The sequence below is a fragment of the Mesoplodon mirus genome (genome assembly GCF_964341445.2).
Source record: "Mesoplodon mirus genome assembly, chromosome: 3".
NCBI lineage: Eukaryota > Metazoa > Chordata > Mammalia > Artiodactyla > Ziphiidae > Mesoplodon > Mesoplodon mirus.
The window spans coordinates 194,153,555-194,177,462 of NC_138978.1; the positions used below are offsets into that span (position 1 = coordinate 194,153,555).

General features: G+C 36.8%; 1 protein-coding gene across 1 annotated transcript; it reads left to right on the plus strand.

Moving 5' to 3' along the window:
• The first annotated feature begins 9,069 nt into the window (after positions 1–9,069).
• On the plus strand, positions 9,070–17,601 carry LOC309799999 (complement factor H-related protein 2-like). Its single transcript, XM_082613803.1, is given in 6 exon segments — positions 9,070–9,196; positions 11,866–12,060; positions 12,417–12,593; positions 16,283–16,465; positions 16,913–16,936; positions 16,939–17,601. Coding segments are annotated over 6 exon segments (834 nt in total). The 5' UTR covers positions 9,070–9,111; the 3' UTR covers positions 17,109–17,601.
• The last annotated feature ends 6,307 nt before the right edge of the window (positions 17,602–23,908 follow it).

Sequence of the window (23,908 nt, forward strand, 5' to 3'; positions counted from 1 at the left end):
TTTCTCCATAACTTCTTAGGTGTCCTAAGATTCTGTTTCAGAAGAAATGGGAAGAAATACTTGTCTCCATTTTCAAAATAACATCACTTCACAAACATGTAAAACGCAAACTATGTAATACCTATATTAGTAATTACATGTAAGTAGTTATTTCTTACTTTTGCTCATCCATCAATAGATAAATATACCAAAAAATAATGAAATACATGATCTTTTAGAAGACGCCATCTAACACACATAATAATTTACATAAAGAGGAATTAGAGGACTTCCCTGGTGGCGCAGTGGTTAAGAATCTGCCTGCCAATGCAGGGAACATGGATTCAAGCCCAGGTCCAGGAAGATCCCACATGCCGTGGAGCAACTAAGCCCATGTACCACAACTACTGAACCTGCGCTCTAGGGCCCACCAGCCACAACTACTGAGCCCTTGTGCCACAACTACTGAAGCCCGTAAGACTAGAGCCCATGCTCCACAACAAAAAAAGCCACCGCCATGAGAAGCCAGCGCACCACAACGGAGAGCAGTTCCCGTTCGCCTCAACTAGAGAAAGCCCACGCACAGCAAAAAAGACCAAACACAGCCAAAAATAATAAATAAATTTACTTTAAAATACTACACTAAAATCAATAAAAATAACAATATATTTTAAAAAGATGAATTAGAATCAAATTGGTTGCATAACTATCATAACATGACATATAAGTGATTTTAAAAATCCGACATCAAGTATAAACACACATACACATATAAACACACTATGCCTTGAACACTGAATACGTTTTTGTAGAACAAATATTGGCAAGAAGTACAATAGAATATTTAGAATAACTATAGTTGAATTTAGAGACAATAGGGGTAAAACGTGGTGTTTAAATCCTTTTTACTTACCTCTATCGTAAAATTTTCATTGTATTTCACCTTTGAACCATAGCATGTTATTTTAAAATAAAGATGTATACAAGGTAAGACAACATATAGTGCATATAGTGTTGACAACTATAGAGACCTCTTTGGTAATGATCTCCAGGTCTAATAACATTTTCATGATTTTGCTGGTATAGAGAGTTTTGGAAACATTCAACCACAAGAGTCTGAAGTGTGATCTTTAGGTTCATACATTTCAAACAGCATAGTTAGTTTAAATCAGTTGACTAGAAACATTATAAATTTCTAAAAATCATGAAAATTTTCACATGAAAATAGGGATACAAATAATTGAGCTAAAATATTTTACGGTGATATTTTGTTACTCCATGTTGCATCAAATCAAGTGGCCTTCTTAGAATAAGAAGCATGGCTGTCACAATTGGAGCTAATTTATCTAAATCTGAATCACTGGTGACAGCCGCTTTTCTCATCCTTAAATTAAATTGTTACAATTGGAAAGTTATCTCTGCTGTTAATGTTAACATTTGTGTATATACTATTTCTCCAAGTTCTTCACCTAATGGTTGTAGAATCTATTTATGACACAAGGCTACAATCAGCTATTTCACTGTTGACTAGAAAATCGTGATTTTAATGATAAATCTTATCATTTTTCTGCATTCATTCATTGTCATTCTGTGTACAGATGAGTGTTAATTTACAGACTCTGTTCACCTTCAACTTTTACCTAAAAAGTTTTGGGAAATCTTTATTTTTGCCCATTAATTTCCAATTTTTGGAGGAAGGACTTGATGTAATAGTAACATTTCATGGTGGCTTTAAGACTTTTTGCCTTTAAAAAAAATTGTTGTTTGTATCAGCATGGATTCCTACATTTTTATTTATTCAATTTATCACAATCAATTATACTCATTCTTTGAAGATAAAATGATCCAAATTTTGGCTAGTGAGTGCTTCTTAAAACTGGTTCTGATTGCTCCTGATCTATCCCCGTTGGTCTTTGAGCATTCCTCTTCTTTTTAGCCCAACACTGATGATCCAGTCTCACTAGATACCTCCCATGCCCAACACCAGTAATCATCTATATTTCCAAAAACGTCTGATTCTTTTTATTGAAGAGTTGTTTTAAGAACCCAAGAATTGTGTTACTGGTGCAGGATGGGAGTTTTCAATACTGCTGACATGTCTTTTCTTCCAGGGTCTCTTGGTTGTCAGACCTTTGAAAGAGAAATGAAATTTTTTCCCATAGTTGGATTTTTAAATATTTTTTGATTGAGGTATAATTGATTTACAGTAGTTTCAGGTGTACAACATAGTGATTCACAATTTTTAACTGTACTCTATTTATAGTTATCATAAAATATTGGCTATACTGCCTGTGTTGTACGACATGTCCTTGTAACATATATTTTGTAGCTTATATATTTTATACATAATTGCTTAGCTTATATATTTTATACATACTTAGCTTATATATTTTATACATAATATATTTTATACATAATACTTTGTACCTCTTGATTCCCTCCCCCTATCTTGTCCCTCCCCCTTTCCCTCTCCCCGGGGGTAACCTCTTGTTTGTTCTCTATACCTGTGAATCTCTTTCTGCTATGTTACATTCACTAGTTTGCTATATTTTTTAGATTCCACACATAAGTGATATCATACTTTATTTGTCTTTCTCTGTACAACAAATTTCACTCAGAATAGTACCCCCCAAGTCCATCCATGTTGTTGCAAATGGCAAAATTTTATACTTTTTATGGCTGACTTGTTCCAATGTGTGTGTGTTTATATGTGTCTATATATACACATATATACATATGCAGTGTGGTGGGTTTGGGTAAACCTAGTTGGGTATAAAGATAAGAAAACAATCATACTGGGTTTTTCTTTCAGTGTCATCCTGGTTATTGCAGGTAAGCTAGGGAAGAGAAGATTTAACTTTGGGTCACATTCATCTAATTCATCTGTTTACATTGAAGGAGGAGTATTAATTTCCAAGCTGAGATGGCTTTTTTTTTTTTTTTTTTTTTGCGGTACGCTGGCCTCTCCCCGTTGTGGCCTCTCCCGTTGCGGAGCACAGGCTCTGGTCACGCAGGCTCAGCGGCCATGGCTCACGGGCCCAGCAGCTCCGCGACACGTGGGATCTTCCCAGACAGGGGCACGAACCCGCGTCCCCTGCATCGGCAGACGAACTCTCAACCACTGCGCCACCAGGGAAGTCCAAAGCGTACACTTTTTAAGCAGAGAGTTCAGTGAGTTCTGACAATGTATTCAGTTACACAAGCACCATGTACTCAAGCTATGGACGGTTCTATAACCTGAAGAGGTTCCTATGCAGACAGTCTGCTCCTTCCAACCCTAGCGTCTGGGACCCTTGATTCGTCTTCTGTGCCTATAGTTTTGCTTTTCTGGAATAAATAGTCACAAACTGGGAATAATCCAAGTGTCCATCAACTCGTGGGTGGATAGTCCTTTGTTCTTTTCTTTTCAAAAAAAATTATTTATTTTTGGTTGTGTTGGGTCTTTGCTGATGCACTCGGGTTTTCTCTAGTTGCGTTGAGCGGGGCTACTCTTCGTTGCGGTGCACAGGCTTCTCATTGTGGTGTCTTCTCTTGTTAGGGTGCACGGGTTCCAGGCGCATGGGCTTCAGTAGTTGTGGCATGTGGGCTCAGTAGTTGTGACATGCGGGCTCTAGAGTGCAGGCTCAGTAGTTGTGACACATGGGCTTAGTTGCTCCATGGCAGGTGGGATCTTCCCGGACCAGGGCTTGAACCCGTGTCCCTTGCATTAGCAGGCAGATTCTTAATCACTGTGCCACCAGGGAAGTCCCTAGATGTTTGGTCTTATTGGCCAGCTTCTGTTAGTCACATGTTTCACTACTGGTGTTAAAACCATTGATACTTATTCTTCAGTTTCTAATATTATCATATCATCATCAATATACATTTGAGATTTGCATTAACTGCAAATCTCTTCTAACCAATTTATGACCTGAATTCAGGTAGCACTTGGCAACATTGTAAATGTGTCAATACACATGAAAGAGAACTGAAGTTAGCTGTTTTTCAAAGAGCTATTAATGTTGGAAAGAAGATGGAATGTGTCCCCCAAAATCAAAATGTTGAAACCAAACCCCCTAATATGATAGGATTAAGAGGTACGATCTCTGGAAGGTGATTAGGATTAAATGAAGTCCTCAGGGTGGAGCACTTATAAATGGGATTGGGGCCCCCATAAGACTAACAATAGCACTTGCTTCCTTTGGCTTCCATTTGTGCTTTTTATACCATGCTCTCTCTGAAAACTGATAGAATTTTCTTTTCTACTCTGTAGCTTCTGACGGTGGCCATCAGTCTGGGTGTTTCTTGGCTTGCAGCTGCATCATTCTAATCTTTGCCTCTCTGGTCACAAAATATTCTCTCTGTGTGCTTTGTCTTTACTTGGTATTTTCTTCTTCTTAAGCGGACATCAGCCATATTTCACTGCAGCCCACCATAATGACCTCATCTTCACTTGATTACATCTTTTAGACACCCTAATTCCAAATAAGGTAATACTTTTAAGTCTTGGGTGTAAGGACTCTAAAAAATCTTTTGAGGGACACTGTTCAACACAGAACAATCCACATTGTAGCCACTCAAATTTTTATCTTTCCCATGTGTAAAATATATTCACTCAATCCCAACATCCCCCAAAGTTTTAACCCTTTCCAGCATCAACTCTAAGGCCCAAGTTTCATCTAAATATCTTCTATATCACTTATGGGGAAGACTCAGTTTCTGGTCCATCCTTGGGCAAAATTCTTATTCATGTACGACTCTGTAAGCCCAGAAAACAAGTAATATGCTTCCAAAATAGCATGTTAAGACCGATATAGGATAGATATTACCATTATAAAATGGAGAAATAGAAATTTTTAAAAGGGAGTCTCAGGTCTCAAGGAAATCCAAAACCCAGCAGGAGAAATCTCATTCGTTTCCAAGAACAGAGAACACTCCTCTGTGAAATTCACGTTCTGCCCTTGGGCCCCCTGGAGCGGCAGCCCCAACTTTTTGGACCATCAGGGAGGTGACCCCACTTTCTCAGCTGAAACAGTCCTTGTTGGCCTATGCTTCTCTATGCATGGCCCAATCTTTGGAGACTTTCCTCCTTTATTTGCATGATCCCTGTCCCTTTCATTCCCTGCTGGAAGCATTTCTGTTAGTATAACATTCTCAAAAATCTTGTCAGTCCCTTGTGCACTAATAGTTACAAGCTCTCAGACTTGAGGGTACATTCCAGATCTTCCCTGGATAATAGTGTTTCTTCTGACTTAGGCTGAGACAATTGCTTGGAATTCAAGTCACATGCCTAACATTTTAAGCAAAGGATTATCCAGCCTCACTCTGGCCTTGATTGGTGAATACACTATGTGGACAGGTTGAGAATTTTCTAATCATCTCATGCTGCTTCCTTTTTGCTTGACAGTTCATCCTTCAATTTACATCTTATCTCACATATTTTACTACAAACAGCAAGAAGAAATCAGGTGGATCTTCCATAGTCAGTTAGGAATCTTCTGAACTAAATATGCAAGGTCATCACTGTGCTGGTTAATTTTGTGTCAGCTTGGCTTAGACTACACTACTCAGGTGCCTGGTCAAAGTATCAGTCTAGATGTTTCTGTGAAGGCATTTTAAAGACATGATCAACATCTATTCACAGACTATGAACAACATAAAGCAGCTTCCGTAATGTGGGTGCACTTCATCCAATCTGTTGAAGCCTTTAAGAGAAAACATTGAGCTCCTTCCAGGAGGAAGGAACTCTGCCTCTAACGGCCTTCAAACTCAAAACTGCAACACATGCCCTTCCTGGGTTTCCAGGCTTCTCCCTGCCTTGCAGGTTCCAGACTTGCCAGCCTGCCCAATCACATGAGCCAATTCCTTAACACAAACCTCAACATCTGTGTTTGTCTCTCTGTCACTTCCTGTGTGTGTGTGTTTTAATGATATAGGATATTGCTTCTGTTCCTCTAAAGAGAACTTTGACTACTACAGATTTTGGTAATGAGAGATCCTAAAGAAAGAAAATCTTCAGGATAAATTTTCTAACCTGTTTCTGGGATTTCTGTAATTTATTCTCAAATCTGATATTTTTAACATCACTAATGAATCTACTACGCCTAGGAAAGAGGGCACCAATAGTCCGTGGCATGATGTGACAAGAGAGATACACAAGATATCAACACTGGGTACTTCCAATCATGTTTATATGTGACAAGTATTTGATATCATAGAACATTTTTGTCAAACTAATAAGAAGCATTGGATTGGCTGGTTGATCTTCATTGCACGAGACGCAGTGGGGAAAGAAAAGGTTGAGCTCAGAATTCAAATCCACAGTTCAGATGCTGCACAAATGCCCTTAAAGTTTCTCTGTTGATCCTGAAGGAAACCCTTATCTCCTGTATCCCCAGAGCTGGGATCTCTGGAAAGTAAACCCAGAGTCTGATCCTACGAGTAGGTGGATTACAGTGCAAATTAAATTTCCAACTACACGGGATGTCTGCTGTTCAAGTGGGAAGGAATGGGGTCCTGAACATTGGTAGGAAAATTGGTCACAAGGAGATGAAAAGAGGTATGTGGATAGATCTCTCTGATGAGCAAAATGTGAGGATATTTATATCCTATGTGATGTTCAGCAAAGGCTGATCTCAGCAGATGCAGATTTATGGATCCAGTGGATAGGGTGACCTCTTTGATGGATTCCAGTCAGACTCTGTCCCCAGCCACTGCTGTCATTTCCTGGTGGGGTCATGTACAATGGCCATGGTAATAGGAATGGAGGTGATCTGTGAGATCAGAAACATGGACTTCGTAGCCCCAAAGCCTATCTGATTAGCCACTGCTGACGGCCCTGTCTCCTAGCAGCAGAGACCAGATGAGTTTTTGGTGAGGCACAATCCCTGGTGTGATCAGCCAGCCACCTGATGGCAGGTTGATTACTTTAGACACTTCCATCATGGAAGGGGCTGTGTTTTGTTCTTCCTGAAATAGATACTCAACCTGGGAATGGATTTGCCTTCCCTACACACAAGCTTCTGCCAAATCAACCCTCCGTGCACTTATCCACATAGCGGTAATCCACACATCATTGCTTCTCATTAAGGAACTTACATGACAACAAATGAAATGCAGCAATAGCCTACATTTTTGGAATTCACAAAAATTCAAAGAATGTTTTTGGGGTCATGTTCAAAACATAAACTAATTGGGAAATTTTGACATCTTTATGATGTTAAATGTTCCAATCCAAGTTCATCATCTTCTCCTTCCTTGATTTGTCTTTTAATATTTTTCTCAGCAATGTTTTGCAGTTTTCAGTGTAGCTCTCTTAAAATATTTTGTCAAATGTATTCCTTAATACAGTTTTTAGAGTATTTATAAAAGGTGGTGACTTTATAATATTTTTTCAACTTTGGTTTCTGTATAAAGTTTTGTATATATTATTTCTAATAGCCTTTTTTGTAGAATCCTTAATTTTTAAACATTACTTAATTATGTTTTACTCTGTCCTTACATGCCTCTTTTTCTTTTGCCTTCATGAATTCAACATTATCTGAATTATTTATTATTATAAAATTGTCTTCGTTATTCTCTGATAATCCTCTTTTGAATTTTATTTTATCTGATATTGGAACTTCAGCCCATAAATGCTCATGTGGATTTAGTAGATAATTTAAGGAGTAATGGAAGATTACCAGGAATATCCCTGGTGGGGCTTCATGGATTTCTCCTCTCACACGGCAGATATCCTGGCTGCCCCACACACAGGTCCCTAAATTGTCACAAAAAAACAAACTCTTGCTTCCTATTGGAGCTCAACCAATCATCACCATGTGTATGTGAGTGTGTTCTAAGTTCAGAAAATGGGTAAATACGGACCTCACAGTTTGGTTCCATTCTTTCAAAGGTTGGACACTTTTTATTTTCTGCTAGCTTTGACTCCCTCAAGCAGTCATTGTTAAAATTTGTGTTAGCAAATAATTTTTATTCATAGAAAGTTCAGTTTGATATAAGCTATTGTGCTATTCTGGAAGCCTTAATTACATATATTAATAAATTATTTTATATTTTGAAACTATTGTAGTTATATTAAGAAAATAAATAAATAATTTCAATGCATTAACTCTCTGAATCTGTGACTGGTTTTTTTTTTTTTTCCTTTATAGTAATACTATATTTTCCATATTAATTATCTGTTTGAAAGCAATTCTCATATTAAAGAATTGTATTTTACATTACGTTGAATAGAATTGACTATATAAATATTTATATATAAATAAAATAGAGAATAAGTGTAATTAAGTTAGTGAAAGACTAGGTGAGGATTTTTGAGCTATATTCCTACAACCAAAGGGATATCATTGTGTGCATCTGAATATTAAAAAAAAAAAGATGCCTCAAACACATTAAAGAATATTTAATGCCAAGAATATGCTGAAACTCTTGTACTCACTAGTGTGATCTCACATAAGTTAAAAAAAGAAGAATCAGTGCTTCCCTAAGCACAAGAAAATACAGATGTTAGGGCTTCCCTGGTGGCGCAGTTGTTGAGAGTCCGCCTGCCGATGCAGGGGACATGGGTTCGTGCCCCGGTCCGGGAAGATCCCACATGCCATGGAGTGGCTGGGCCCGTGAGCCATGGCTGCTGAGCCTGTGCGTTTGGAGCCTGTGCTCCGCAGTGCGAGAGCCCACAACAGTGAGAGGCCTGTGTACTGCAAAAAAAAAAAAAAAAAAATACACATGATAGAATAAGATCCAAATACACGTTGGTTTTCCTAGACCCCTAAGCAAATAAGCTGAATGAAGGTAAATAAAAGACATGAGAAAGTGATAGTGACATGGACTCAGAGTTATTCACATATGATTCACCTGGTTGAGAAAGAACTCCACTTACTTTAAAGAAGTGTTTAACAATTAGTGTTTTATATCACTTCTGGAGCCCACCTATTACTGTCCCCCAAAAAGGTTGTACAAGTACTTAACAGGGAATGAACTTAAGAAATTGTTGTGAAACCACTACCCGTAATTCAGGGATTTTGCAAAGCTGTTTGAACTTTGATATTTACTAAGTGACGTCAGTTAACTAGCATCATAGTAATGTCCTTAAGTTCAGAGTCACACTTGGTAAACTGCTAAACAATCAAACAACACAACTGGAATATTTGTATGAACGTGCCTTTGGGAATATCTATCATGCTGTTACTACTCAATGTCATCCTCACCCTGTGGGTTTCCTGTGCTCATGCACAAGGTAAGTTGAAACACCTCTGAACACTCAGCTTCCCTCTTGAATGTAACTCCACGTTTTATCTACTTTCACCTGTCTTTATATTTTAATGATAGACTAATAGGAATTGTCTGTATTGTGTCATCATGATAGAGTGTAACCTCACAGGAAAATTATCTCATATTCTCTTAAGGGAAAACGAAAAAAAATTATGTTTTTTTCTGTTTTTTGTGTTCCACAGCAAAGGACTCTCAACTCTGATTATAAAGATAAGTGAATATGCTCACACAACATTAGGAAAGAAGTCACAGGCTAGCTTCTGACTTCAAAATGGATGGAGGTTTCTTTTTTTTTGCTCTACATGGGCCTCTCACTGTTGTGGCCTCTCCCGTTGCGGAGCACAGGCTCCGGACGTGCAGGCTCAGCGGCCATGGCTCACGGGCCTAGCCGCGGATGTGGGATTCCCCTGGACCGGGGCATGAACCAGTGTCCCCTGCATCGGCAGGCGGACTCTCAACCACTGCGCTACCAGAGAAGCCCTTTTTTTCTTTTTTTTGAGGTTTCTTATTTTTAATGCAAGGAAATATTTGGGAGTGATGGCTATCTTTATGATCTTGCATATAGTGATAGTTTTATGGATTCATATGTCAAAACTCATTAAATCAGGCATTTCAAATACATTTAGTCTACTGTGTTTTAATTATAATTTCATACAGCTGTTAAAATCATTGACATCATGATCAATTTAATATTTCAATAAAATAAACAGTAGGCTAAAAGAAGTATCTATTTCAACAAAAAGTATAGTAAATTCTTAATTCCAGTGGAATGACAATTAGTTTTACTTTACATTTCTGAGGTCAGAAGTAATTGTTGGGCAAATAAATTAATAAATAATTTTAGAGCATTAACCCTAGCACATTGTTCACTGATGTGTTTTCACATTTGTAGTGACATTTCCTATATTAATTTACCTGAATGCAATTATTCTATATCAAAAATTATCTTTTATAACATAACAAATATTGTGGATCCTTTCACTTATCTTTAAATTAAGGAACACTTTATTTTTGTATATTAATTCTAATTTTACATGTACACATCTTTAAGATTTTATTGACACAATTATGTTTATTTTGTTCTTTTACAACTCTATGGATCCATTATGATATCTTTTTAAAGTGTCTTATTTCTTTTAAAATCAAAATATCCTTTCCAAGTTATTGTAAACAAAACCTCTAATATGCTTAAGGATTTCTCATTGCACCATTTTTGATTAGAATATGAAACACTATTTGTTATTTTTAATTTACAAGAAGAGTGAATCTAAATAATTTTTTGCATGGTTGGTTTTGTATGCTATATAAGTCTATATTTGGGCAATTTCTTTCATCAGCAATAGCAATAACAATACAACAATGATTCCTGTCCAATGTAAACTATTCTCATTCACGGAACCCTTTCTAAAAGTAACCTTTGAGCTGAAAGCCCCATAAGTTTGGGTTGCAACAAGGTTTTTCAACAGAGAATGGAAGCCATTTTGTGGAAGCACACCTGTGTGTAAATAGAAACATCTTTGTGTATTTAGTAGACGGACACAGTTTGAATTCTGTCCTCCAAAATTCATATGTTGAAATTCTAACTCCCAGGAGCTCAGAATGTGTCTGTACATGAAGGTACGGTCTTTAAAGAGGTAATTTAAGTTAAAATGAGGTCATTATGATGGGCTCTGATTCAATAAATCGGGTGTCAGAATCAGAGGAGGAAATTAGGACACAGACACATAGAGGGCAAACCTCGTGAAGACACAGGGAGAAGATGGTCATCTACAAGCCAAGGAGAGAGGCCACAGAAGAAACCAGCCCTTCTGATGCCTTTATCTTGGACCTCTCACCTCTAGAATTGTGAGAGAATAAATTTCTTTGTTTTAAGCTTCCCCATCTATAGTACTTTGTATGGCAGCCCAAACAAATAAATACAATCATACTTACACATTTTAAGTGTACAGTAATAATCAAAAATTATTTTTCTATTTTCCACTCAAGTATATTTAAATTCTTACATACATATTTTTAGAGGACATTCATCACAAGTTAGTAATTATATCTTAGCGGTTTTTTGTTGTTAATATTTTTCCTTTGTGAATATTTTATATTCAAATTGTCTTCACTGAAAAGATTAGACATAGTCATATATACATGTATGACTATATGTATATGAATATATATATATATATATTCATATGTGAATGCATATTTGTTCATATATGTCTCCTATGCAACATGTGACATGGACTGGGGGAGGAGGGAATGAAAGGGCTGAGATTCTGGGGAATCTCTGTGGAAGACACAGGAAGAAGAGGCACAAGAAATGAAAGGAGAACTACAGACAGTCTTCCCATCCCTCCAGAAGCAAACGGCTTAGATCTGGGAGGTTTACTACATAGAACCACTTTTGTTCTCTTCCTCAGTGTTTACATTTTTCTGTGTGATTTTAATCTTGAAAATGCATCCAAAGAACTTAAACATCCTGAGCTCTTCAAGTACCTATGTACTCTTAGTTATACATTGTCCCAGATCTCGGTCACTAATGCAAGTGGAATAATTAAGCTAAATAGAATAATAAATTCAACAATGGGATTATTAACATAAGTAAACTATTCATTAATGTAGGATACTATTTCTTTTCTTAAGGAAGAACGTGTGATTTTCCAGAGATAAAACATGGAACCATATATGATGAAAACAGTTATAAACAAATCTTCCCAGTTGACATAGGGAAATATTTCTACTACACCTGTGATCACAGCTTTGTGTCCCCTTCACAATTACTCTGGAATCGAATAATCTGTACACATGAAGGATGGTCACCAAGACCAAAGTGTCTCAGTGAGTAAACACCCTCCTCATTGTCCGGATGCATTATCCAGTGTGTTCAGTGAGTGGAGAGGCTCTGCCTGAAGGCATCACAGAGCCTGGACAGTCATAGCAGCGGGAACCGGAGGGGCCAGCAAAGATGATCTATGTCATTGCTCGTTGTGAGAAGCTGTTTGTAGAAAGTAACTTTACAAACGTAAATTTTTTCCATATTCAAGTCTTAATTACTGGCATGGCATTTTAATTTTTTACATGCATGGCCTAATTTTTAAGAAACAAAATTTTTGTACTTGATTTCTCTTCTGAAGTTTTCAAAATGTAATGCTCTTTCATTGAAAGATTTGTATCTGTCATCTTTTGGCTTTTAGGACAGTGCTTTTTCCCTTGGGTGGAAAATGGTTATTCTGCATCTTCAGGACAAACACATCAGGAAGGTGACACTGTACAAATTGTGTGTGACACTGGCTATAGCCTCCCAAATGATCGGAGCAACGTTACATGTGCAGAAGGTGGCTGGTCCTCCCCTCCTAAATGCAGTCGTGTCTGTAAGCAAAACACTGTCCTCTGGGATCTTGAATTCTTTTATATTTTATGGAGAGATAACAGTATTTAGTATATGCAGTATTGCTGTTTCTACTATTGTCACCTTTTCAGTATCAGGGTTCCAACTGTGTCTGAGTAGACATGCAAATATCTGGATCATCACTAGAAAATCATCTTGTCTACTTACATAAATTAAATGTAGGTACTAATAGAAAACACTAGCCAAGTACACAGTGAAAAACTATAATTCTCACATTATATAGTTTCTTCAGTGTATTTTTTTTATCAGAATCAACAAACTTGATAATACATATTGTGCTGCTTCTCAAATATACAGCACTTTTAATATAATTCCTAATAATTTCACATAATATAACAATGCATCAAATGAAGCAAGTCAAAATATGGTTCTCTCATGATGCTTTAAAAGGTAGTTTAATTCTGACAAGGTCATTTGGCAAGTTAGTGAATGATTCAAAGGAAGGAGACAAAGGGAGAGAAGAAAATTAGCCTTTTTTAAGTGTGCAAAACCAAATTTATAAAATTGAAAATTTCAGTTACCACATATGGCTTTTACTTTACTTCCACTTAGGATAAGTCTATTTATAATTCTGCTGAAATATGCCATTCACATTGTTTGATGATCTTTCCTATTATGATGTATGTGTGTTTTCCATACCACTAAGTAATTCTCTGAAACTGTCTAACTGGAAATATTGTCAGATCCCATAGGTAAGAGCTCAGGCCCCCAAGACTGCTCTCCTACCCCACCCCCTTCAGAATTCAATCACAAGTCCAGCTTGTCATCTGTGCTTCTGTTTACTGGCTATACATTAGAGGTTCCTGGGACTTCCCCTTCAGGTTCAATTAGTTTGCTAGAGTGGCTCATAGAACTCAAAGAAACATTTGATTTACCAGATTCCCAGTTTAAGGAATATAACTCAGCAACTGGCAGATGAAAGAGATGCATAGGGCAAGATACAGGGAAAGGTGCAGAGTTTCCATGCCCTCCTAGTGGCCACTCTCCCAGCACGTCCACATGTTCGCCTGCTAGGAATCTCTCAAAATCCCATCCTTTTCGTGTTTTATGGAGGCTTTATCACAGGGGCAAATTGATTAACCCATCGGCCATCGGCAGTTGATGCAATCTGCAGCCCCTCTTCCCTCCCTGGAGGTCAGGGGTGTGGGACTGAATCTTCTAACTTTCTCATCACAAGGTGGCTCCCTTGGCAACCAGCTTAGCTGCTTTCCATTGCATATATACAATGGAATACTACTCAGCCATAAAAAAGAAAGAAATAGTGCCATTTGCAGCAACATGGGTAGACCTAGAGAATATTATCCTTAGTGAAATACGTTAGACAGAGAAAGACAAATACTGTATGATATTATTTATATGTGGAATCTAAAAAATAATACAACTTTGAATGTATATGCAAAATAGAAACATACTCACAGGTATAGAAGACAAACTAGTGGTTACCAAAGGGGAGAAGGAAGTCAGGAGGGACAAGTTAGAGGTGTGGGATTAAGGGATACAAACTACTATGTACAAAACAGTTATGCAACAATGATATACTGTATAGCACAGGGAATTATAGTCAATGTCTTAACCTATAAGGGAGTATAATCTGCAAAAATATTGAATCATTATGCTGTACACCTGAAACTAACACAATATTGGAAACCAACTACACTTCAATTTAAAACAACAAAAAAAACTGATCATGCTGCTTGTTGGTGAGGATGAGAATCAACTGGAACGTTTACACATTGCCAATGGGAATGTAAGATGGCACAATCACCTTGAAAACCAGTATGGTAGTTTGTTGTAGATTCAGCCAAACACATATCAGATAGCCCAGCAATTTTACTTCTAGGTGTATATCAGGAAATAGTAAATAAATGTTCATTCAAAGACTTGAGTTCAAGTGTTCAGAAATAGCTCAATCATAACTGCCACAACCTGGAAACACTCCAAAAGTCATTCAACAGAGGATAAAATGGATAAACATATTTTATATCCATAGAAAGCTACCCTGCTCCATAATGGAAAGGAGTGACCCAGTGATGCAAGACACCACATAGAAGAATGGGTCTGACATTGGATGAAATAAAGCAGCCAGATGTAAGAGAATGCATGCTGTATGAATCCATGATACAAAGTTGTAGGAAGGCAAAATTATAGTGAGAGAGAGAACATGGGCTTCCTAGAGGAAGAGAGTTGGGGGAGGTGGAGTAGAAAGGAAACAACAGACTTTTAAAGGAAGATGAAAACTGCCTCTAGTTTGGTTGGGTTTGTGGTTACACAGGTGTACACATTGTCACATCATTGGCCCACACGCTAATATGTGTGGATCTTATTGTATGTAGTTCATATCTGAATAAAGATGATTTTAAAAATGAGCACTTGGAAACCAAAGATATAGCTGTCCAAAATATTATAATGTGATTGAGTCACTAGAAGAAAAGGAGCCATAGAAATCTGCCTAAATAGGAAATTAAAAGTGAGAGAATATATAAAATTATTAGAACCCAGAAGTCCAGACAGAAAGAAGAGAAAAAAATTATAAAATATAAACAACAATAGCACAAAGGAGAGAACAATGTCAGCAAGATAAAGGATAAGACAACCCTCCTGGTATCCCACCTTCAACAATAATAATTTAGCATCTATCCGCAAAAACCCCTTTATGGGAGATGCAGGACCCAGGTTCCAGGAGATTATGAAGCCTCAGGGATGCAGTCCAAGCACAAAGACAGGTGTTTTGTTCCCTCCCAGTGTGGGTGAAAGTCTAGATTGAACACTTGGCCCCTGTTGATCAAGGTAGGGAGAGGGTTGGTCGGTCTCAGGTCTCTTCAATGGTGTTTTTCTAGAGTGAGTCCTGTACTGTGAAAAAATGTTTCTCTTGCTAGGCTGATCCTATCCTGTGCCTTTGGCTAAAGGAAGCAGAGTCTTCCTGGGACTTTTTTGTTGTTGTTAATTTTGCCTGAACATGAGATCATTTCTGGGTGGCGGTCTCAGTGCCCAGTCCAGGATACATACAAGACAAAGTGAAAACTCAGACAACTCACTGCAGTGTAACTCCTTGAATCCCAAGGTCACTAAAAGATCTACTTCTTCTACACCCTTCACAATCTCTTACCTTGGTCTTTATAACACGTTCAGGATTTTTAGTTAACAGAGGGAATATTTAGCAGAAGAAATAAATAAGCAGAAATGTTCCCGTCTCATTTTGTCCAGAACAGGAAGCCAGAAAGTCCCTTTCATGTTATACACATTTGTAATTCTTTGAATTTTATTTAAAAAGCTGATGTTTCTCTTCTAATAAAAATGAAAATCAATTAAAAAATTACCGGAGATTCAATAGCCACTGCACTATGCTTAATATACAAGACCAAGAAACTTTCTTTGTTTATTTTAGCTATCCATCTCTCTAGCATATATTCATTAAGGAAAACATCTTTAAATACCAGGAAGACATATTTGTTAATGTATTATGTGTGTTTTCATGTGGGGTGAAAGGAAGGGCTTAAAATGTGACTCAGTTTAAGTGATTAAAATTTTTTCAGTGAATCATTTCTGTCATCAGAAATCACGTCTTGATATTACATATTGTTCTATACTTTTATTTACTTTCTTTAACCTGTGTTTGTCTTTGATCTCTCAATGAATCAAATTATTTTTCAGACTCTCAAGGAAAATGTGGGCCTCCCCCACCAATAGACAACGGAGACATTACCTCATTCCCGGCACCAGTATATCCTCCAGAATCGACAGTTGAGTACCAATGCCAGGCCTACTATGAACTTCAGGGAAACAGATACATAGTATGTCAGAATGGAGAGTGGTCAGAACCACCAAAATGCTTAGGTAAATATTTTAATCTTCTCATGGATCCTGGGAAAATCAGTGTAATTGGTATAGTATTTTGCTGTTTATAATTGAATTTTTATGGATTAACAATTCTATTGAATGCTTGGCTAACAAATATTAATATGTGAGAAAATAAAGTTTGAAAAATTCTTGTTCAAGCAACTATAACAATGAAAGGTTATTTAATAAAAGCTCTTAATGTGATAGTGACATTATGAATCTTTTATTATAACAATTATTAAATTAAACATAGTACCTCATTTTTATATCATTAATTGTTTAAAACGATGGAATTTACATAATGGATTTTCAATGAGTTGGTTTAGAAAATATTTTGAGAATGAAATCCTGGACCAGTGTAAATGATTCTACTTGAAAGTCTGAAATTCTTTGGAAAATATTTGTATGCTACTTAATGTTTTTTGTTGATTTTTTTAACTTCAGATGCATGTGTAATTTCAGAAGAAATGATGAAAAAAATAACATCCAGTTAAAATGGAGACGTGATAAAAAATTTTATGCTAAAACAGATGACACTATTGAATTTACGTGTAAACGTGGATATTATCCAAGGACACCTGACTATACATTTCGAGCAACCTGTCAGGAAGGAAAACTGGCATATCCTATTTGTGGATGAAACAGTGGTTAAAACGCAGTTGTAAAATTGAAATAGGTACATGCATTCAGAATTTTTCATTATTAATCCAATTCTCAGTTTCTTTTATCAAGTAAATCAGAATTTGTGTTAAGTATTATGTGGATGATGTAATTAAAATCTGGGAGACCAATGAATCACTTCTTAAAAGTACTTCACTAAAACCTGGCAAACAAAAATGCTATGTGTCCTGTTCACAAAACATCTGTGGCAAGAAATTAGATGCAATCACTTCAGTGTCTCCTTCCATCCATCATTCTCCTAACTTTCTCGAAGCTTTCTCTGTAACTTCTGAGGCTTTCTGAGACTGTTTCGGAAGAAATGGAAAAAAAATGCTTGTGTCCATCTTCAAAATAATATCACTTCACAAACAACTGAAAAGCAATCTGTGTCATACCTATGCTAGTAATTAGATCTAGTTATTACTTACCTTTGCTTATCGATCAATAGACAAATATACCAAAAAATGATGAAATCTGTGTTCTTCTACAAGATGTCTATCTAGCACATGTAATAAACAAGTCATAAGGAGGAGTTAGAATCTAATTGGGTATATATCTATCATGTTGACATAAAAAGTGGTTTAAAAAATCCAATATGAAGTATAAACACACACACACACACACCACACACACAAACACTATGCTCTGATACTGAATAAAGGTTTATAGAACAAAGATTGGTAGGAAGTGCAATAAAATATTTTTAAAAACTATAGTTGAATTTAGAAATAATAGGGGTAAGAGGTAGTGTTTAACTCCTTTATACTTATGTGGATTCTAAATTTATTAGCCTTTAAAGTATATATATCACCTTTGAATATTTTATTTTGAATAAATATATATATAAAGCAAGACAATACACACTGAGAATTCTAAAGACCTCTTTGGTACTGACCTTCAGATCTAATAACATTTTCATGAGTTTGCTGGTATAGAGAGTTTCGGAAACATTCCATCACAAGAGTCTGAAATGTGATCTTTATGTTTTTAATTTCAAACAGCATAGCTAAAAATCCGTTGACTAGAAACATTTTAAATTTCTACAAAAAACGAGTACTTGAAGATGAAAATAAATATATAAAGAAGTTAAAATATTTTAGGTAGTACCTTGTTACTGTTTTGTGTAAATATCCATCACTATACACTGTTACAAAATGTTTTCCTTGTAATAAGAAATTTTAAGATCTACTATCTAAGCAACTTTCAGATATACGATACAGTATTATTAACTATAGTTACCTGCTGTGTGTTACATTTCAATGACTAATTTTTTTTACAGCTGAAAGTTTGTACTTTTTCTTTACCCATTTTGCCCAACCCCCCATTCCACTTCCAGACTCTGGCAACCACTAATCAATTCTCAGTATCCATGAGCTCAGTTTTCAGTTGGTTTAATTGTTTTTTGGTTTTGTTTTTAGATTCCACATGTAAGTAAGATCATATGTTGTCTTTCTCTGACTTATTTCACTGCTCATAATGACCTCAAGGTCCATCCATGTTTTCACAAATGGCAAAATTTCATTCTTTTTAAGGCTGGATAATATTCCATTGAATACGTATACCACACGCTCTTTATCCATTCCGCCATCTGTGAATACTTACGTTGCTTCCATATCTTTACTATTGTAAATAATGTTGCAGTGAACGTTGCATGTATCTTTTTTTCTTTTTTTTTAAATTTTTTAATTTAGTTTTGGCTGCATTGGGTCTTCATTTTGGTGCGTGGGCTTCTCATTGCAATGGCTTCTCTTGTTGCAGAACACGGGGTCTAGGCACGTGGGCTTCAGTAGTGTGACACAGTAGTTGTGGCTCATGGGCTGTAGAGCACAGGCTCAGTAGTCCTGGCGCACGGGCTTAGTTGTTCCGTGGCATGTGGGATCTTCCCGCACCAGGGCTCGAACCTGTGTTCCCTGCTTTGGCAGGCAAATTCTTAACCACTGTGCCACTAGGGAAGCCCTGCAGTGTACTTTTAATGGTGATTCAAATTTAATTTTGTGACTTTTGTTTCAGAACTTCCTGGGTAGCTTTTCTGCATTGCATTGACCAGAGCAACACTCCCATTCCTGTCACCAAAATCCAAAGAATTTACATTCTTATTTTGACTGGTCTTTCCATTGATTAGAACCTCTGAAAGAGTGAAAAGAAAAAAAAAATAGCTGAGGGAGTCTCACTCCTTGTCTAAATAACAGCTTCCTAAGGCAGTGAGAAGAGGCTCTAATCTGAGGTCCATGGACTTGTATCTAAGCAGTGGTTCAGCTACACTTAAGAACCTGTCCTTCCCCTTTAGTTTATAAATGCTTGCTTTACATGGAAAGGTATATATTTTTTTCTATCTACATAATACTTTTTTACTTATTCTTTTTTGTTATGTGGAGCTAAAGGTTTGCTGTGGGTTTTTTGGTTTTGTTCTTTTGTTTTAGAATTTACTCTTTTATAGTGTAAAAGCTCACTGTTCTTTTTAAAAACCAATTGTTTATGATGTGTTATGGTTTCTGCTTTAAAACAATACTTGTCTTTTATTAGCTGTTGATTTCCCTCAGCTTCAGGTCTGGGTGAGCTGATTTCACTTAACACACCAAACCACTAAGATAATACCTACAAACATAAGGTTTACCTTTTACAAATTCTTTTAAACTCTGTTACCTTATTTAATCCTTACATCAAACTCATGGAGTCCTTATCCACATTTGTAGACAAGGCAACACTGTCAAAGGGTTTGTGTCCAATGGATCAGGGTAGGCAACTAACTTCACTCTTCTGAGTCTTCCATGTCTATTTTCTCATCCATCGGTTGGAAGTAATGTCAACTGCAGCTGTGCGTGGTGCTCAAATGAGAGAAAGCTTCAAGCAAAAGTCTGGACTCTGTGTCCTGAATAAATGTTCTCTTCCTAATTTTTAATGGGGAAATATGCTCAGAGGGTGGAAATATTTATGCATGGTTTTATTCTTAGCAGTTGACAGAGCTGGGATTCCCATCCAGGTCTTATAATTTTAAATCCCATGCACTTTCCCTTATATTGATTTATAAACATGAGACATGGTTCCTTCCTAAAGACATGTTAGGAGGTTGAGGGAAAAATTCTAAGAACAAGAAGCTACATCAAACAGCTATCAAGGAGGTTGGGATGTTTTGAGGAGACAGGTGGTTCTCAAATTTAAGAATGCATCAGAATCACCTGGAGGGCTGGTTAAAATACTTTTGGGTCCCCACCTTCAGGGTTTCTGATTCCATATGTGTAGAATAAGACTAGAACTTGCATTTCTAAGAAGTTCCCAGGTGATGCCTCTGCTCCTGGTCCAGGGACCACATTTTGAAAAGCACTGTAGTAGAAAATAAATATTAGAACATCCCTTAACTAAAACACACCTCACACCTTCAGTGAATTAGCATGTCACGGTATGACTAAGCAGCACTTCTCTGAGATGCCTCAACCACTTGCACCAGATTAGTCTGGATTGTTTGTTAAATGAGGGAGATTTCTACTCACCACTCCACACTTACTAATGTGAATTTCTGGGGGTAAATACAGAAAACTCCATTTTAAACAAGGTCTTATGTATGTAGATGACATCTCAAGAACCACTAGGTAAAGTGTTATACTTGCCAAAGAATGACAGAAATTCACAATTAGTATAAAAATAAGTCTGCCATACACTATATCTAGGCCTGAAGCGGAATGAAGACCAGGAGACTGTCATTTGGGATATTTTTGTAGAGCAGATTTATTGGGGTCAATCCAAGGAAAACTTTTTAAAATGATCTTTTGGGTTTCTTTTAATCTCCTGGTCATTCTTTTTAAAACTTCAATAATACTGGTGTGTTAGAATCTGCATAGGACTGCTGTAATTTAGGGGGTTTGTCATTTGGGTCTGAGTCTTCATAATGACATTCAGTTAAAATCATCAGCCATCCTACTGAATGGGATTAAGCTACATGGTGTTTCCATCCTGACTGCATGTTACCTCAGTGGTGAGCTTTAAAAAAACCACCGGTACCAGGACCCCGCTTCAACATCACTCCTGGTGTGGACATAGAGGGGGGTCGGGGCGTTTTTACTTTTTACAAACCCCTCAAGTGATCTCTGTAACCAGGGTTATGAACAACTCAACTGGATGGTTTAACAGACTCATTGGTGCCAGTTCTGGAAATAGGAGCTTTTGTTCTGCAAACGAGTAGAGGCTAACATGAGGCTGCTTGCACTTCTTCAAGAAAATAAGCCACCCGTCTACTGTGCAATGAGTTTGATGCTAATTTGATGTGACTGGGAGACTTGGATGAACTGACTGGCAAGGCAGCCCCAAACCTGACTCTTCCCTCCTCCTTCACAGCCAGGCTTCTAAGGCAGTTATGGTCTGTGCACTTATGGCCACAAGGGGGCGGGCCAGATCCATTTAATAACAAGGCAGCTTCAGTTGTCACTGGCTGCAATTACCATTTTCTGATTTGTCACTAATAAAAAGTGTAAACAAAGACCACAGAATCTTAGGACTAGATGGAAATATGAGAGATCATCTTGTTTATTGATTTTCAACCTTTTTTCAATCTTCTCCCAAAGGAGGAGATGTAGCCCGCTTTTTTAATTGTAATTCTGACTTTCTGCTGTCTTTCAGAATCTAGATAAAATAGTAAGATTCTTATCTCAGACACATGGCAATGCTCCTGTTCAAAAAATTAACAGTGATGCATATCCAAGAATGCCATTACTGAAGGTAATATTTAAAAGAAAGTAGTATAACAGATCTGTTCCCTCATTTGTTTGAGTTACCTAAGAAATTTTTTTAGAGGGTGGAGTTGGGGGGTGAGGGAGACCAAATAAAGATTTAGAAAAGGGAAAAAGTAAAATGCTTTATGTTTTATTTCTGTTTTTACACCTCTGAGGGTATTTGTCTCCATACAATCTGAAGTTTTATAGCTAGACTATCACTGCAGTCTGAAAAGCAGGTATCAGTCATAAATCCCTTTGTGTCTCTCAGAACTGACTCGCTTTCCCTGCCTTCGTCTATAGATTGTCACAAATGATGGAAGGGCTTACTCATGGGAAGTTGGATGGAAGCGGAGAAGGCAGAGAAAAGAAAGATGGAGAGAGCACTCTGAGCATCTTTTTTGCACATGTGCTCTCCTCCTGGGTTAGCCGATTAACCTTTCACTTAAGGATAAAAAGACTAGCACTACATTTTGTTATGCCTTAAGAAAGAAAATAGACAGACTAAAAATCAAAAGCCTTTGCAGCCACAAAACATACACCTAAGTAATGTTGTTTCTAATTCAAATCTGCTAAATAAATTACATATATACAACCATCCCCAACTTTTTGAAAGATATAATTTTAATGAGAAAGTCAGAACTGAAACTTCCTTTGACCCCATAGATAATGTTAATGGCCAAAGTGAAGAGAATAGTAAACTTATTCTTACCCCCAAACTGTTCTTCAACTTTGAACATCACACAAAGCCGAGGAAATTTTCTAAATGCAAAAGAATCTTTAAAATTACTGGGTTAATGATATATTTGCTTTAGTTTTTAGAGGAGCACACACAAATACCTATTACTTACTTTGAAATGTGTTTAAAAAGGACAGATGAATAGATGAATAAGTACATGATTTTAAAAAGTATAATAAAATGTGAACGGTAGAATCCAGGGGGAGGTTATGTTTGAAATTTTTCAAATTAAAAAATAATCTTTGAAAATAAGCAGAGGTCATCTTATATTCCTTAACTGGAAGTCACCCAAATGTCCATGAAGAGTAGAATGGGTGGGTAATTCGCGCCATAGTAGCAGAGTGGAAAACTGCAGGGAAGGAGTTATCTTCTGCAGCCCAAGACTAGAACGAATCTCACAAGCAAAATGTTAAACAAAAGAAGCCAGATATTAAAAAAAAAAAAAACTCCAGGATTTCATTTATGTAGAATAAAACCAGGCAAAATTGACCTATGCTGTCAGAAACCAAGATTGTATTTATACTGGGAGTAGACCTCACCAATGACCCGGAGCAGGGACTCTGGGAACTAGTGTATCCTCTTGTTCTGGGTACTGGTTCACAGATGTGTTCAGTTAGTGAGAATCCATTGATCTGTGCACTAATTTTACATGCACTTCTCTCTTACTATGTGGCATTTTAATAAAAAGTTCCTGAACTGAAATAATAATAGTTCCCATCTCACAGTATTATTTTGTAGTTTAAACTAAAACCCATTAGAATGTAAACTCCATGAGGACAGTCATTGGAATCTATTGGTCCTGGTATAGACCAGATAGTCAAAGCATTTTTCATGAAAGATAATTCATGAATAATTCACAGTGCTTATCTAATCACCTGCCACAGCATACAACCTCTTTCAACATTAGACTTTACAATCAATAATATTATTCTATCACTGCTCGAGACAATTAAGGCCACTTTTCCCTTTAGCAGTGCAGTCTAGACAACACTGTTTTCACATCAGGGATCCATTAATTCATGTACCTAAGTTCATCCCTTCATTTGATCTACAGTGGTAAAGAAATCAATGGCCACCAATGAACTTTACTCCATGGACTTACATTGGGAAATTAACATTGAAAATTTACCCTGCTTTTTATGCAGCATGAGTTAATTATTTTGCTGCTGTTATCGTTGCCCTCATCAGTGGTCATGTTCTTATTAGACTGTGGTGTGAAAAGTACTGTTAATTAATGTAGTTGTGTATTTTTAGTATTATTCTAAACTGTTTTAAATCCAATATAAGGCTTGTTACAAAGGAACTTAGATGTTGTAAATAATTAACTTTTTTCAGGAG